At 53.3% G+C, this 17,312-nt stretch overlaps 1 protein-coding gene across 1 annotated transcript; it reads left to right on the top strand.

Moving 5' to 3' along the window:
• The first annotated feature begins 3,627 nt into the window (after window positions 1-3,627).
• Window positions 3,628-15,031, top strand: CAV3 (caveolin 3). The gene is made up of 2 exons (XM_008697932.1): window positions 3,628-3,741; window positions 14,690-15,031. The coding sequence occupies exons 1-2, from the start codon at window positions 3,628-3,630 to the stop codon at window positions 15,029-15,031; spliced, it is 456 nt and encodes a 151-aa protein (XP_008696154.1).
• The last annotated feature ends 2,281 nt before the right edge of the window (window positions 15,032-17,312 follow it).

Genomic DNA, 17,312 nt, shown 5'->3' with positions numbered 1-17,312 from the left:
TGGGCCGTTAGGGTTGTCCCTGTGTGCGAGGCATGGAGTCTCGGAGTGAGGATCACCGTCCACATCAGACAGCCGGGGACACTGGGCACAGGGAAGGTCAAGAGCCTACCCGAGGTCACGAAACCGGTTAGTGAGGGGCCAGGAGCAGACCTCAGGCCGGAGTTCCTAACAGGTCCTGAGTTAAAGGCTCCTTCCACTACATGGCCTTTGGAAACAGGATCGTCAGAATGAAACGAGATTCGCTCTTCCCACTCCGCCTCTCTAATTCCACTCATCCTTCTGGCCCCACTGCAGTGCCGCCTTCAGAAACTACTCCCCGTCACCTCAGGCCACCGCATCTCCTTCCTCCGACACCCAAAATGTGTATTAGCTGCCCTACGGCCTCTCAGCATCGGCCGCCATCTCGAGGCAGCCACCCTTTCACAGGACCAGCGGGACAGCTCAGGCACACCGAGGGCCCCCGCGAGGTACCAGCGCGTGGTGAGCCTCCCCAAAGCAGCTGCTGTTCTGCTCTTGGCACCGTGTTAGCTCCTGTGCCTGTAAACTAGCTACCCTCAAATTCAGTGGCATCCAAAATGTATGCTCGTGGCCTCTGTGGTTTGGATACAGAGAGAGGACGCAGAGCAGTCTGTCTGTCCCACAATGTCCGGGGTTCAGCCAGAAGGCATGGAGGTTTAGGGGTGACTTGAAGCCCAGGACTGGCCTCGTCCAAAGGCTCACTATCTCTCCCGTGGGACAGCCGGTGTTGGCCGCCAGCCGGGGGCCTTGGACCCTTCACACGTGGTCTCTCCACGTGGGTTCCTTTGGGCTTCCTCGGCCCCCAGCTGATTTCCACGGACAGGAGTCCTGAGAGGAGAGAGCCAGGAAGCTGTATCCTTCTTAGGGCCTGGCCCGAAAGTCACGGAGCATCAGTTCTGCTGTGCTCTCTAGGTCAGGCTAATCTAACCCCTGCCCAGATTAAAGGGGAGGAGCCCAGACCCCATTTAGCAGAAGAGAGTCAGTCGTCCTGTAAGAGCATAGAGGTGGCCATCTTTGAAAACACAATCGTCCACAGTCATTCCTGTTCTCTGTTACCACCACTTCTCCTTCAGGATGAGCCTCTTCCAGGCAGCCCCTCCTCCGACCCTTGTGAACTACTCCCGCCCCAGCTGCCCCGGCTTTTCCCAGACACGTCTGGTCCTGCAATGGACAAAACTCGAGCTCAGGCTCAGATCCCTCCCGTATCCCACGTGAACACAGGCAGCAACACTTTCTTTGTCCTGACTCTTCACAGGAGAAGGTCCATATTCCCACGACCTGGGGGCCCAGGCAGGGGGGTAAAGGAAATAAACAGATAATTCCTAAGAGAGTTAGCAATAGAGTTTTCTAGTTGCCTACCATTTATCCTTAGTGATGCTGTGGGGGCTATCTGCATTTCCTAGCCTTGTTTGCCAAGAAGGATGGTCACTGACAAATAAACAAAACTTGTCAAGTGGGACTTCTGGGAAAGCTTTCTAATGGAGCTGACTTAGCTGGCAGATGCCTTTTCCTGGTGCACCCTCGCCCCTTTTCCTCTTTCATCTGATGGCTGGAAGAGCGGCAGCCACCTTGTGCCTATGAGGTGGCTGTAAGAAGAGCAGAACAGAAAGGTGGACGTCTGGGAGTCTGATGACATAATGGAGCTTCCACAGTAGTTCTGAACAATCTATTTGTACTATGTAGAGAGGGGGGGAAAGCCCCCACCTTGCACCAGCCACTAGTATTTTGCATTTTATTAGATAGTAGCCAAGCGCAATTACTGACAGAGCCCAGCTTTTTGCCTTGAGCTTTGACTGTCTTCCTGCCTCAAACTCACCCAGCTCTACCTGCCAGTGATCCTCCTCACGCATCATTCCAATAGACCCTCTGCTGCACTGAAGTCTTCGAGGCTTCCCAATACCTCTGTAAAATCCATACCTTTTAGGGGGCGCCTAGATGGCTCAGCTGGTTAAGCAGATGGGTAGGTATCTGCCTTCGGCTCAGGTCATGATCTCAGGGTCCTGGGATTGAGCTGAGCCCCAAGTCAGGCTCTCCCTGCTCAGTGGGGAGCCTCCTTCTCCCTCTCCCTCTCCCTGAGCCCCTCCCCCTCTTCTTATGTCCCTGCCCCTCTCCCTGTGCTCTTCCTCCCCTCTCCCTATGCACTTTCCCCCTGCTCGTGCTTGCTCGCTCTCTCTCTCTCATAAATAAATAAAATCTTTTTTAAAAATCCATACACTTTAGTATGACATTTGGGACCTTCCTACCCAGGCCCAAGCTCAGCCTTATGTCCTGCCTCACCCCCACCAAGCAACCAGGCCCTGGTTGCACAATTCTCAGCATCCTAGTTCACACCAGTCCTCTGACACCTGTGGTCTTTCCACCTGAAATGTTCTAGGTAGTGAACTCCTGCTTGCCCTTCAACACCTAACTCTAGGAAGTCTTCCCTGATGCCCTCAGAATAAGTTGTTGCCTCCAGTGGACCTCTTGGGGCAAGCTCTTTGTAAATATCACTTGCCACACCTTATCATAATTACTTATATTTTAATCAGTCTGTCCCCATAGACTGTGAATGCCTCCAGGCAAGAACAGAGCCTGATTGATCTCTTTGTCACCAGCTGTTAGCAAATCCTGAATGAACGAGTGGGAGGGTGGGTGAATGGACGCATAGAACCTGGCACCTGGGGACTCAGAGTCTTCATCCTTCGGGCTGTGGGGGCCTTGAGTGATGCATGAGGACCCAGGAAAACTGAGCAGGCACCCAAGAGAGGAACATCCCACCGATGCCCATGCAGTGTCTGGGGCCCACAGGCATCCCGGAAACTGTCACTAGGGGCACAGCAAAGGGCAGCATAAACATGGACTTCATGTCCCCTCCACACGGCATCAAGAAGGCGTGGGAGAGTAGGCAGCCCCGTCGGTGGTCTGCTTCTCTGCCTCCCCCACTATCCATCAACTCCCCTCCAGGGGAAAGCCCAGAAGTACGAAAGACTCAGCCCTGCTCCAGACCACCAAACAGCAAGGCCAGGTACTAACTACTCCAATGAGAATCCCTACCAGACAGCATGTCAGTTCCTGAAGCCCTTTCCCACACGCGAGCTCATCTCCTCCTCTCCGCGAGGGCAGGCAGAGCCCCGACTGTTATTAGCACGGCCCCATTCTCCAGGTGGGAGCACAGTGGGCCAGAGAAGCGAGGTCTGCCCAAGCTCCCAGCCAGCAAGAGGGAGAGCTGCGGACCAACCCCGCCTCCCCTCCCAGAGCGGATGGCACGCTGTTGGCAGGGGGCAAATTCCAGGGCCTGCACCAACAGCCGAGCCGCCCCACGGCCCACGGATGCCAAAGCCTCTGCTCTCTCTCGGGTGAGGCCTGGCGCCCACGGCAGCCCCTGTAAGGAGTGCTGGGCCTTCCAGCAGAGCCCCAGTCTTAATTTTAGCTTGGAGGCCTGCCACAGAGGCTTTAGTGAGACGCAGGCTGAAGTTATGCGGGACAGCTGTCAGCTGGCATGCTGGGTGGGGCCTGTTTAGCCGGCAGGGGCACAAGTCTGGGGACACTGAACTGTGTCCCTGCCCCAAGTCTTTTCAGCCCCACTGGCTGCACAGCTCAGATCTCCTGCTGCGGTCCCCCAGCTCCATGATGATGGCCGAAGAGCACACAGACCTGGAGGCCCAGATTGTCAAGGACATCCACTGCAAGGAGATTGACCTGGTGAACCGAGACCCCAAGAACATTAACGAGGATATAGTGAAGGTAGGCTCGGCGGGCCTGCCTGGGCGCCGCTGCCCGGAGGGTGTCGGGTGTGCAGAGTGTCTGGGCACAGGACAGGGGAGGGCTCTGCTCCATGCACAACCACGACCGGCTTCCCTGATGAGAGGCCCTGTTCCTCAGTCTTCTCCAAACCCTCCCTCAAAAGCCAGCATGTACACCCCCAAAGAACGTTTAGCATAAATAGGAGCAAAATCTCAGCCGCACATACATGACGCACGTGTTGCCTGGGGCGGGGAGGAGAGTCACAGAGGCAAGTGCCTCCGTACTACTCCCAGGCTCTTCCCATTAGCTCCTGGACCTCATCCCAGGATGAAGACCAACGGGTGGCCAACTTGGGCTCTTTTCCGTGCCAGGGGTTATTTCTGCGGTCTCCGAGGTGGGCACGGGGTTAATCCCCAGAGGGTGGCTTTCAGTAGGCATTAATTCCCCCAGAACACTGCCCTGTGTCCACTGCCCATGGTGTGGGGACCATGCCTGACACTCATGCCAGCTCCCCGCCTGACCCCAGGTCCTGCGGCCAGGCCAGGGCAGAGGCCTCTCAGAGGGCACCGGGCTCCCGAAAGGCAGTGCTCAGAGAACAGTTACCCAGCCTTTGGGGTGTCTCCCCCACGGCCACTGCCTGAGTCAACCTAACTTTCCCCATCTGGAAGCCACTAGCTGCCTGGCCGCCTCCAGGCCCACACCCTCACCCCAACCTCCTCCTGGTAGCCAGCCGTGGGGATCTTTCAGCAGAATTCCTGGAAGCAGGGTGCCCCACCCCCAGCATCAGAGTCACTGGAAGGGCTGTTAAAAGGGCAGGTGCCTCGGGCCACCCTGGGTCCTACTAAACGCATCAGAATCACCGATCAGCCCTGACGAGTAGAAATATAATGCGACCCATTATACAATCACCTGATGTCATTTTACATTTTCTAAGCAGCCACAGTTTTAAAGAGGAAAAACAAACAGGTGAAATTAACTTTCGTGGTATTTTTGATGTAACCCAATATTTCCAAAATAGTATCATTTCAGCATGTAACTAAGACAATTATCAATGCACTAGTACAGTCTGTTTTCATCATTGAGGTCCAGCGTGTAGCTTACACTTAGGCTGCCTATCAGCTCAGACTCCACATGGATCAGAAGTCCTTGTTCTGTCGGAAGATCTCATAAAATGTACAGGTGAAATCGAGTCACAGGCCCGAGTCGTTCCAAACTATTAAAAAGTTTTCCCATCTCAAAATGAAGTACTACTTTTTACATTTGAATTAAAATTGAACAAGATTTAGGATTCTTCTGTTGCCCCGGTCATAGGTCAAGTGCTCAAAGCTCATGGCCACTGGACTAGACCGTGTGGCTCTGGGCTTGAGCGGAAGCACAGCCCCTATGCTGTCATCCCTTGGAGGGATACTTCCCATGCCCGATGAACTCTAACTTCTCCCCATGGCTTTCAAGCCCCAACGCGATCTGGCCCCAATCTTCTTCTTCCACCTTCCAGCTCCCATGCCAGGAGCCAGCCACACCAACCGTAACATACTCCTGTGTCTACACCAGGAGCACCCTCCCCCTCTCCTCCCTGCTGTGAATGCCCTGCTCACTTTCAAGATCCACCTCGAATGTCACCTCCTCCAGGTAGCCTTCCTCAGCTCCTGTAGACAGTCAGTCGCTCCCTCCTCCATGCCCCGACTTCCCTCAGGGCATTTCCCCGTCATAGCTCATACTATGTTATTATTGTATTTATCGGTATCATTAATGGCAGCAGTAAGGTAATTATGGACCAGTGTGAGAAGTGCCCCAAGGGGGAAATTACTAGATAAATGTAAAATAGTATCATCGTGGTTTGTGCAGTGTGGTCTGGAGGACAGAGTCCCAAACTTGGCTTTAAAAGACCTGGTTTCAAATCTACTCTCTTCTACCTAAAAGCGATGACCCTGGACAAGCCACCTAGGTTTTCGGGACCTGCCTTTCCCTCTGCAGAGTGAGCATAATATCATTTACCTCCACCAGGTACAAGATTCTCAGAGCATCACTGTGCAAATAAAAGTATAATGTGAGGAATAAAAGAAATAAGGGGTTTGAAAGTGCTTAACAGTCGCCGGCACGCGCAAGGGTGTGACAAATGTGAGCGGAGCTGAAGCTTGGAGGAGCGTGCAGGACAGGACAACGAAGCCATGGGCCAGCTTTTACGGCCAGGTTTCCCTCGGGCGGTCCCTAGCCTGCTGCTGGGGCTGGAGAAGAGGACCCCGAGGGAGAATGTGGCTTCTGAAAGAGACCCACAACGGCTGACAAGTGTAGAGAGGCTCTCAGGCCCCACGGAGCCCGGAGTGAGCCGGCTCCAGGCTTCAGGCCCGGGTTCTAATCCGAGGGAGGGATGGGGGCAGCCGCACACAGGCAGCTGCCTATGCAGTCTCTCCCGAACCCCAGACAACATCCCGCAACGGCTGAGCAAAAGGCCCTGCAGATAATCTTGTCGAGCGGAGATGATTATTTGGTATATTTATTGGACGTTCCCTGGTTTGGGGAATTATTTGATTTTCTTTTATTTTGAATAACTGAGAAATGAGAAAGTTTTGAAATTCAGAATGAGGATCATAAAACGGAGTCAGATAAATAGCACAAACAGGTCAAAGCAGACTTGGGTTTGTGTATGGTCTGTGAAAGGATAAAGAAAAGGAAGAAAGAGACAGGAGAGCCGGCTAGGCAGGGGGCCTGTCTGAACGGGAGCCGGAGGCACCTCGACTTCTTTCGTCAACTGGGGCAAAGACAAGATGGAGGGAGGAGGCAGGAAAAGGAAGTGAGGGGGTGAAAGAGACGCAGAGAAAGAAGAACAGGCAGAGGTGGAGTTGAAGGCTCAGGAGGGACCTGTCAGGGTGGTTTCACCAGCGCTAACGGGCTCCCCACGGGCTAGAATGGGAGACAGAGAAAGATGCTAGAAGAAGACCAAGCTACAGAGACCCGAGTTCTGGCCCCAGCCCTGGCACAGGCTTGCAGTGTGACTCCAGGGAAATCCCTTTCCCTCTCTGGCCTGAGTCCTGGCGTCAACAGAGGTCGGGTGGCGAAGAGGGAGAACTGTCCCCTCTGCCAGCAGCTGCCGAGGTTTCATACAGAAAAGCCAAGGATGCAGAGCAGGAGATGGACCCATGGTGTCTGTGGATTTGACCCCCAGCCAACCAGAGGGGCTCCCTTTTGACTTTCCAGTTAAAACTTCCCAAACTTCCCCAACGAAGGCCTGGTAAGGCTGGAGAATGAGTGCCAAAGGCAGAGGGAGAACCCTGAACAGCCCAACAGACTTGAACTGTGGTCCCCAAGGTTCACGGCTGGGTCTCGGGTAAAGGGGAGGCCCCTGGGATTAGAGCTGAGGATCTGGGGTGAGCACACCCCATTCCCTCCACCCTCGACTGTCACCACCACTCACAGAGTACGGATTCCACGAATTGTTACTGAGGGCCTACTACGTGCCAGGTCCCGCACTGTCTCAGAGGAGATGGTGATGAGCACGACAGACCCACTGCGCATGAGCCCCCGTGCCAGGCTCTGGGGGGTGGGAATGTGCAGCAGCGGTCCCCAGAGCTCTGCAGCCTTCCCTTCAGACCCGCCTTGGAAACCTCCAGTCCTCTTGCCCAGGCATTCCTGCAGGACCGCAGCCCCACCTCGAAGGCCTCTGCGTTCTTTCTGACAGGGCTCAGGGCTGTCTCCCTAATCCACACCAAGGCACCCAGATCCTAGAGCAGGAATGCTTGAGCCCAAAGTGTCACACAGGTCTTTCAACTTCAGGCCCCAACCTCTCTCCCCGCAGCCACTCAAGGTCAAACAGGGCAGGGGGCCAGACATGACCCAAGCCCATCCTACAGTTTCCCACCCCCCTCCAACCTACACCTGCCCCTAAACACTCTCCTCCCTCAGAAAAACACGCAAACCACACCCTTTGCCTATCAGCTCAGGCTAAGAAACACCCAAAGGACCCAGCAGCCGCCAGTTCTACAAACTCTGCTCCCAGTTTGGGTCCACCTGGACAGCCCATTGCAGAAAGACAACACTGACCTGGTACTTCCTCTTGAGACGAATCCAACCCAACCGAGAGGATGAGCCTCAAATAATGAGACTATCTGGGAGAAGGTGCTAAACGCCGTAAATTAGTGCCTGACGAAGTGTCCCGGAGTTTAAGGGAGGAAGACCTCACTCTCGTCTGGGAAAATCAGGAGCCAGCTTCATGGGGAGACAGTAGCCCCGCTGCATAAAAACAAAATGGGGAAAAAATTAAAATGTGAATAAGGCTTTCGAAGAAGAGGGAACAAAATAAGCAAAAGCCATAATATTGAGAAGGATGTTGGGTGGCATTGGCAAGCGTGAGAGACGGGTATTACCACCACCTCCTCGAACTGTGTCCATGGCAGACATTACTAATGGATCCCAGCACTCCTCCAGGAAGCCATGGACCGCTGGTGAGGCAGAGCTGGCACACAGAGGAAACCTCTTTGCTACTCTGTCTGCTGAAGAATGACAGGACTAAGTGCATCTGAAAGAGAATTTGTGGGAGAAAGCAGAAGGGGCAGGTTGAGACTGGGTTATGGAAGGTCATCCAACCTGCTACTCGTTCCCTGTTGGCAGTTTCTTCCTTTTGGACATGTCTGGTCCCCTGTCAGGTACCTCTCGGAAGGGCTACATTGGACTAACTCACGTTGAGTATTTATAATTTAGCATTATGGGGACTCCTAGGTATTAAGTCATCTAGCTTTTCAAAAGGTGGTCCACTTTCTTGGGGAGCTGGTTAAAATGCAGATTTCTGGGTTCTGCCACCAGAAATTCCTATTTGGTAGGGCCGGTGAATGTTTTGCACTCTCAAGTACAAACAAGTCCCCCTTGTCTTGTGGAAGAGAAATCTGGAGTCCCGAGTTATTACCAGTTTTCCCTAAAGATGCACTGTGTTAGTTAACTATTGCTGGGTAACAAATCACCCCAAACTCAATGCCGGAAAGCCACAAGCATGTGGTGGTCTCCTACAGTTCCGTGGATGCTGCTGGGCAGTTCCACTGCTCTCGCTGGTGGCCTCTCAAGTGGCAGCAGCCACCTGGGGCCTCTGCTGAGCTGGCTCCCTCCTGTGCCTGGTGCCTCAGCGGGGCTGGATGGAAGGCAGGGCGCAGCTGGGAGGCTGGGAGGCTAGGAGGCTGGGATGGCTGGGTCTCTCTGTCAGGCAGCCACTCCACCAGACTCTAGAGCAGGGGAGAGTAGTGGACTTCTAACTCCAGCAGTCTCTACATCAGGGTATACAGGTGGACTTTTAATATGGCAGGTCAGGACTCCCCAAGGCAGAAACTTCCAGGCGTCTTTGAGGCTTAGTTCTGGACCTGGCACGGCATCCCTTCTACTGCATTTAGGTGACTAAAGCGAGTCCTAGGGCAAGCCCAGACTCAGTATGGGATGAGGGGACGCAAGGGCTTAAACGCTCAGAGCCATAACTAATTGGGGGTCATCTTTGGAGACTGGTTAACCCCTCACCAAAAAAGCTGGCAAAATACTAAGTATAAGATACATGGCCGGAAACTACCTACAAGGGCCACACCGTGAGCATTGGTTTGGTTCCCCCAGATCACATAGAGTTCTATTATTGTTGTTACCAGTCATAACACAAGAAGCAAAGCTTTGCCATTTTTCAGCTATTTTACAGCTATCACCTCATTTTAGCTTCCTACTGTATCGGCCCGTGCTTCTCAAATTATCTGGGTGAAGGCCAGTTTTATTATTATAATTTCAATTTGTTGAACCCCAATATTTAGGTAAAATTCAATAGAAATGAATTACTAGGGAAATGAAATGAGAAACAGGCATCTACAATGTAAGCCCCAATTTTTTATTATTATGAGAGTTACCAGACATACAATGAGTGGGTCAAATTTCTGTGACTATTTCTAAATGCTTACTCTGAACTTCTCTACATACCTTGTTGGGAAGAGGGGCTCTGGACCACCCTTAAGTACCAAGGTACTAGGCAAGGAAACTAAGACCCCACAAAACTAAGCCTCCCCCTTGGGTGTTCTGACTCCAAATCAAACTCTGAGTCACTAGGGATCTTGGCCCAATCCTCTTGGTATAGTTTAAAAACAAAACAAAACAAAACAAACAAACAAACAAACAAACAAACCAGAGGCCCAGAGAGGGAAAGCACCATGCTCCAAATCACACAGCAACTCAGTGGTCAAGTGGAGCCTGGCCCCACATGTCCATCCCTCTGCCTAGAGCTGTTTCCCCACCCACAGACACTCTGTCTGAATTGTCCAGGGCCCAGGATGCCCAAGGACTGAGTCATACAGGAATCTGGGGAGGTATTTTTGACAGGGGGTGGCTGCTGGCCTCCCCCGAATCCTCCAGCGAAGCCCAGCCTTGTTGTCCTGCACCCTTCCCCACCCTCTTGAGGCTGTGGGGGCTGCGCTGGCTTGTTCCAATTAATCAACTGGCTCTCTCGCTGTTCCAAAAATAAATATGCCAGAGAAGGGGACACTGACTGAATGGGCAGCCACCGTCACCCTCCCCAACCGCCTACCCTCCCTCCAATTGCACACTCAGCCCTGAGGCTCGGCGGATGGGTCCAGCACCCATCCCACCACCCTCCCAGAAAAAGCCATCTCCCCTCCACTTTAGAGACGAATTAGGAAATGAAGTCACTCTGTGCTTCTGATAGACTGGCGTGACTGCCTAGGACCTGCCCAAGCCGGGTCTTATAAATACCTCCCCAAGCAGGCGCTGTGACCAAAGTTGTCCCAACGCTCAACCCGAGTTCGGGGAACAGCTGGGCCTGCCCGCACAGCCCATCCCTCCGAGAGCACGCTCTCCAATTCCCAGAAAACGAGCAGTCGCCCCATGCACAGTGCCCAAAGGCGATTACAGGGAATAATTCAAATGTCAGCACTGATGTCTTCTGCAGAGAAATAATAATTAAAACACCACAGAGAGGTCCCGGGGAAAGAGATTATTACCGTGAACAGCAAATGAGGGGAAAGAAGACCGCCCCCATCTCATCAGCGCAGTCGGAGGCGTGCGTGCCCGTGCACGTAGGTAGGACCGGGTAAGTTGCACAATTACTGTACTTAGGATCTGGGGCGTCAACAGGTTTTCTGAGATACAGTTTCATAGGAACGTGAGAACAATGGACACATATTTACTGTCACTGAGCACCTGCCACGTGCCAGGTACTGTGCTGAGCACTGCCCAAGAGGTGGTATGCCTAGCAGAGTGTGGGTGCTGAATAAACCCGTGTTTGGATGGATGGAGGGACGGATGCGTGGATGGCTATGGATGGATGGACAGACCCATGGATCAATGCATGGATGGACGGATGGATGAGAGATGGATGGGTGGGTGAAGAGATGGTTGGGAGGTTGTGAACGGATGGTTCTATTCCTCATAACAAGGTTGTAAGAAATAGCAAGCCCATTGTACAGATAAGCAAGTGAAGCTCAGGGGTGTAAGGCACCTGCCGAAGTCGCTCATGAGAGCAGCACGCATGCCAGGGTGCAAAGCCACCCTTGGGGCTCTGCCACCCCCTTGAAGAGAACACTCTGTGACAGCACACAACAGCAGCTAACGATGGTTACTCCGGGATTCTGTGCCAGGCAGTGTTCTGAGTATTTCGATGTCTGAACTTATTGAATCCTCCAACAAACTTGACGAGATGACTCCAGGAAGCTGAAGCGCAGAAAAGCTCGGCCCGCTTGCCGCAGGCTACAGCGCCAGTAAGCAGCCGAGCTGGACTCCAGCATCCGCAGTGTGACTGCGGACAGGCTCTCTTCCACACTGCCGCCCCTCCCAGGCCAACACAAGTAATCGAATGTGTTGAAAGGCGGAGTGCGCGGGACTAACTGAACAAAGCGGGCTGGGCTACAGAGGAGCAGGGCTGGGGGCGGAAAGCAGGGGCCGGGAGCCCTGCCTTGGGGAGTGTCTCTCTGTTCCATGGGGACCAGACCTCTGACTCTGCATAGCCATAGCCAGCATCCGCCTCGGGGTCTGACCTTGGCTGGGCTGGTGTGGACAGCTTAGATCAGAATCAGGATGCCTGGATTCAGTCTGGGCTCTGCCTCCCACCTCTGGGCTCTCTGCCCTCCTGTGGGGTGAGAAGGCAGGGCTGGGTCATCCGTGGGGAGGGGAGGCACCATCCTAAGGAACAGCCACAAGAAGGGCCAGGAGGCCACAGGCACTGAGTGGGAGAGCGAAGGAAGAAGGAAGTGCCTGCTGGAACAGGACAGGGAGGCACATCTCCGCCTTAATATCTCCTTCTTCTGGCAAAGTTCCTGGGGCTGCTCCCATGCTCCAGAAGCCAGCCTGGGTGCTAAGATGCATCAGGCCATGATGGAGGAGGGACAGGCTGCAGAGGTCAGAACGCCTCAGTGGACAGGACCCAGGCCCTAGGGATCTAACCAAACCTCAATAATCACTTGGGTGGACCCAGGTCAGGGTTGGAATGGTCCCCCAGGCCTATCCTCCCCAGCTTCTTAGATTTGAAAGCTCCCCCAAGAAACAGCAACTCTGAATTTTTGCCCCATATAAACCAAATAGAGAAGATGCCAGCTCTCTCCATCCACTGCCCAAAGCCTTGAGATGTTCCTCAACCAACTTGGGCCTTCTTTTCCAAATATCCAGCACACCAGTTTTCCATCTCTGCCTCCAAACCTCACAGTCCACCAAATTCCCAGCCCGCCACCACCTCCCAGAAGCCCTCTAGAAACAAGTACCATCTTTCTGAGATGAGAACCATATTTATATTCTTTCCTCCAGCCTTGCCCTTCCACCTAGGGTGGGGGGGGAGGGACCTAAAACCCCAGCAGAGACAGCTGGAGGGTGAGATTTACAGAGGGTCCTGGAAGGCCCTACTGACTCCCTGAGTCAGCTTTTCACATCACCTGCAGCCTGAAATCCCAGCCTGTCAACTTTGCCTCCCATGAACATACCATCCCCTGGGTAAGACCTCATCCTGTGCCCTCTCCAGAGGGACCCAGTGATCTGAGGCACAGCACAGGAGCTCAGAATATACTCATGTGAGAAAAACAGGACTCGCCATTGTCCATGCAACAGGGGTATGTCTGCCCCCTTCCTCCAAAAAAGTCACCCCAAAAAGAAAAGCACCAAAGCAATGACATTGCTACTACTAGAGAAATACAAATTGGAGATGCTTTTGTTTTCTTTTTACTATTTCCTGAATTTTCTGCAATGTGGCTAGGTCATTTTGTAATGAAAAGTAATTTGAATAGTAATTCTGTGCCCCGATGAGAGGATCCCCTGGAAGACTGATGTTTGAGCTCTGCCCCCCACCAGGCCCCACAGGTGACCCCTCCACCCTCGGTCTGATGAGTTTGAGCCTTCATTCAACCAGCTTTCATTCAAATGATCCAGGAGCACGGAAGATGGTCACGTCCCCACTTTACAGACACAACAGCTAAGGCTTAGGGATGCTAAAGGACATCGCATATGAGAAAGCAGCTATGATGGTGTTTAAAGCATAATGGCAACTCAAGAAAGGTTAGTTACATGACGCGGCTGAAAGTAATCTTTTTTTTTTTTCAAGTTTACCGATTATTTCTTCCCACTTCCCAAATGGGGCCTCAACCACCATTTCGGTGGAATGTGTGAACCGGATTCTCTGAGCGCCCATGCTCCTTCCAGCTGCAAGGCGGGCTGGGGTGGGCAGCGGGGAGGGAAAAGTCTGAGGTCGCCGTGGGACTAGGGTAAGGTGTGCCGGGCCTGTCTGGCCTGACTTGGCACCAGACACCTTTACGAGCCAGGATGGCATGGCCCTCACTTTGCCACATGCCAGATCCTAAAATAGCTCTCAGACTTACGCTCCTCTCTCTAACCCACCACTGTCACCCCAAACCAGCCTGGCAGCAGGTCCCGCCTGGAATATTGCCACGGCTCCCTACTGGACCCCACCTGCGTCCTCTCTCCCAACACCACCAGCCCAGCCAGCCGCTCAAAATTCAGATCAGAGAGCAGAGAACAGACTGGTGGCTGTTGCAGGCAGGCGTGGGTGGTGAGTGAAGGGGGTCAGAAGGGACAAACCTCCAGTTATAAAATAAATGAGTCGTGGGGCTGTAAGTTACGGCATGGTGACTATACGGCACCATACTGTGCGGCACGTATGAAAGGTGCTAAGAGAGCAGATCCTAAAAGTTCTCATTACGCACACAGATTGGAGCTGCGTATGGTGACGGACGTTAACTACACTTACTGTGGTGATCATCTCCCAAATAGACACATACTGAACCATTATGTTGAAACTAATATAATGTTATATATCAATTATGCCTCAATAAAAAAAAAATCAACCCCAATCGAGTCAAGCCAGTCCCTGCGCAAAAGCTTTCGGACACTGCTCAACACAGTGAATGGCCAGCCAGGCCCCTCTGGCCTCACTCTGGCCACACTGGGCTTGCACTTGGCCTTCTGGAAGCACCTGCATCGCCCTGAGGGCACACGCTGTCCATTCCCTGAGGTCCTAGCCACGCCCAATGTGCTTTTCCAGCCCTCGCCCCTCCCCCCACCTGGCTACCTTCGGGGACCAGCCTAGCTAGATGTTTCCTCCCCACCCCCAGGATGACTAGGACTGTCCAACTCTCTAGGATCATAAAATCACAGAATGCAAGAACCACACCTCTAGGCCTGCCTCTAACTTCCTGGTGGCTTGCAAGTCACGCAACTCCCCAGGGCCTGTCTATCCACCCATAAGATGAGGGGGTGGCCCAGCTCCGTGCCTCATTGCTCCCGGGCAGCACTGGCATCACCTGGGAGCTTGTCAGAAATGCATTCTCAGGCCTCAGCCAGGCTGTGCTGGGGCAGGATCCCCGGCGGTGGGCCCCCGCCGGCAGGTGCAAGCAGCCCTCCAGAGCGTTCCGACACCGGCATCCAGAAGCGTAGGACGTGGGTGGATGCTGTCACTGAAAGATTGCCCTTCGCACCCCCGCAGGTGGATTTCGAAGACGTGATCGCAGAGCCCGTGGGCACCTACAGCTTCGACGGCGTGTGGAAGGTGAGCTACACCACCTTCACGGTGTCCAAGTACTGGTGCTACCGCCTGCTGTCCACACTGCTGGGAGTCCCGCTGGCCCTGCTCTGGGGCTTCCTGTTCGCCTGCATCTCCTTCTGCCACATCTGGGCGGTGGTGCCGTGCATTAAGAGCTACCTGATCGAGATCCAATGCATCAGCCACATCTACTCCCTCTGCATCCGTACCTTCTGCAACCCGCTCTTCGCCGCCCTGGGCCAGGTCTGCAGCAACATCAAGGTGATGCTGCGGAAGGAAGTGTAAGGCCAGGTGGGGGCGATGGGGGTGGCGGGGCAGGGGGAGTCAGGCCAGGCTGGCCCCACAGTACTGCTCCGAGGGCCTGCCGGCGAGCGCTTTCTCTCTGGGGACTGCTATTTCCCCCCAAGACGGAAGCACACGGTTTAGGGGCACTGGAAAGAAAAGACAGCCCTGCCGCAGGACCCCAGTGGCCCTTCAGCGTGTCCCCTGCCCCACCTCGATGCCCCCGGGGACCGGGCAGGAGGAAAGAGAGTTTGCTAAGAGGCAGCTACTGCAAGTCTTTGCATCCACTTGTACTGTCACAGCACAAACCAGCACTCGGTTCCCACCCGCGGTCCACCTCTCCATGCATGGCGCCCAGGGAAAGCTACCGGCGACTCGTGGCATTAGGAGGGTGGCTCCAATAAAGGGTTTCGGCTGCATTTGGAGAATGCTGTGCTTTGTGTGTGTCCATAAGGCAGGTGCGTGTCCCGATGAGCTCCAAAAATAGTTTGCTGCCCTGAGAAACGAGTGGGGCAAGTTGGTTGGCCCTCCCCTTGGCCAAATTCAAGAACCAGAATAGTCGGGTTCCTCTTGGGCTTCTTATTCGCTGGGTTTCTGCTCCGCCGTGTTCCTTAGGCGGTTATTTCCCATTGAATTCTGTTGCTCTGGGCCAGCCAGTGGTCACCAACAGAAGAAAATGGCCCTTAGGCTGGAAGGGGTGGGAGTCCCTCCCTGGGCACCACCAAGGGCAGGGCCTAGGTTCAAAACTCTCTGAACCTCCCCTTTGGCTCACCAGACCCCTGAGCCCCTAGCACCGCCGTTTGGCACGTGCACCCCTTCAGCCTTCAGAAATGTGATGAGGGCTGAAGGTCCAATTTGTGCGTCTGTGGACTCACTATAGACACAAAAAACAATCGCAAGGGCACGTCCCACCTCCTCCTCACCTAACCCCACTGGGGGAGAAAACCAGCAACCTTACATTCTTCAGAGATGTTTTTCCCAAGAGTGTTATCCAGAGCTCAGTCCTCAGAAAAAAGCGGGGGATGGCTTTTGTGATTACATTTGTTTGGAAAATGTTCTATATTTCTCCCAGAGATTTTTCAGTAGATATCAGTATGTTAAAGGCTCTGACAAGCCCTGCAGGAAAAAAAACTGTTCAGGCCAGTGTCTCCCAATCTCACTTGGCTGTTTTTCCCCCCATGTAACACCATTTAAGTCTCATAAAATGATGGTTCCACAGTTTTCAGAGGCATCGCCTCGTTGGTGCCTGGCCATGAGCCCAAGGGGTCTTGGTGGGCACTGTGGTGGAACAGATTGGGAGACAGGGCACAGGCAGTCTCGGTTCCAGTCCTGTCTCTCCTCCCAGCTGCCTTCTCTGGTCTCAATTTCATCATCCATAAAGCGATCCCTAATGTCCACCTCAGCCCTAAAATTTTTGTTTTTTCTAGTATCTTATTATGTCATTTTCAAACACAGAGGAAGTCGAAAGGGTTTGCCGTGAACACCTGTATGCACACCATCCAGGCTCGACAATGAACGTTTTACTGCTCCTGCTTTGTCATAGCTCATCTATCCACCAACCTCAGCTTTCTTTATGCATGTTTATTTTTTATGCATTTCAAAATAAGCTGCAGATATCCCTAGTTTTACTACTAAACACTTCAGCAGTCACCCTTAGTTTTTTCCAGGTGGGGAAGTTACAGCCCAGAGAAGTCAGCAGACTTGCCAGAGGCATCCAGCAGGCCAGCACTGGAGCACGGCAGCAGCTCCTGCCCACCACTCTTTGCTCTCTGCTGGGGCTCTTCTCATTCTCAGGTGGTCTCAGTGAGTCCAGGCTCCTCCTGCTGAAAAGGTTTAAAGTCAGTATTACTTACATCCTCCTTGACGGGGCTGCCCTTTCAAACATCTCTTGAAGGCATCAGGCCATCAGCTTCAGACTTGGAATCTCGGGTTATGCAGAGATTTTTCACCACCTTGACATTTTCTATAACCTGATTTGACTACAACTCCAATTTTTGAAGCTTGCTCGCTTTCTCTAGGGGCAGACTATAGCAGGTACTCAATTACCCGTGAAGTTCACAGAACAGGAGAAAGGGCACACATTTAAGATGCATGGATGTCTGAGGAGTTCTGTTTCTTCCAGGAATCTCCTGGAGAAGTAGCAGGAAGAACAGCACACTGGGGGGCATAATGACAACAGGCCGGAGGAGGGAGGTGGAGTTCCACTTTCTCTCATATGCTACATTCAGCTCATCAGGGACTCTGGCTCAAAAGGCAGCTCCAGACTGTGAGTCCGCGGAGCCCA

This window comes from Ursus maritimus, unplaced genomic scaffold (genome assembly GCF_017311325.1).
Source record: "Ursus maritimus isolate PB19 unplaced genomic scaffold, ASM1731132v1 scaffold_14, whole genome shotgun sequence".
Lineage (NCBI taxonomy): Eukaryota > Metazoa > Chordata > Mammalia > Carnivora > Ursidae > Ursus > Ursus maritimus.
The sequence above is the reverse complement of the archived record's forward strand: the minus strand, read 5'-3'. Positions and strand labels throughout refer to the sequence as shown.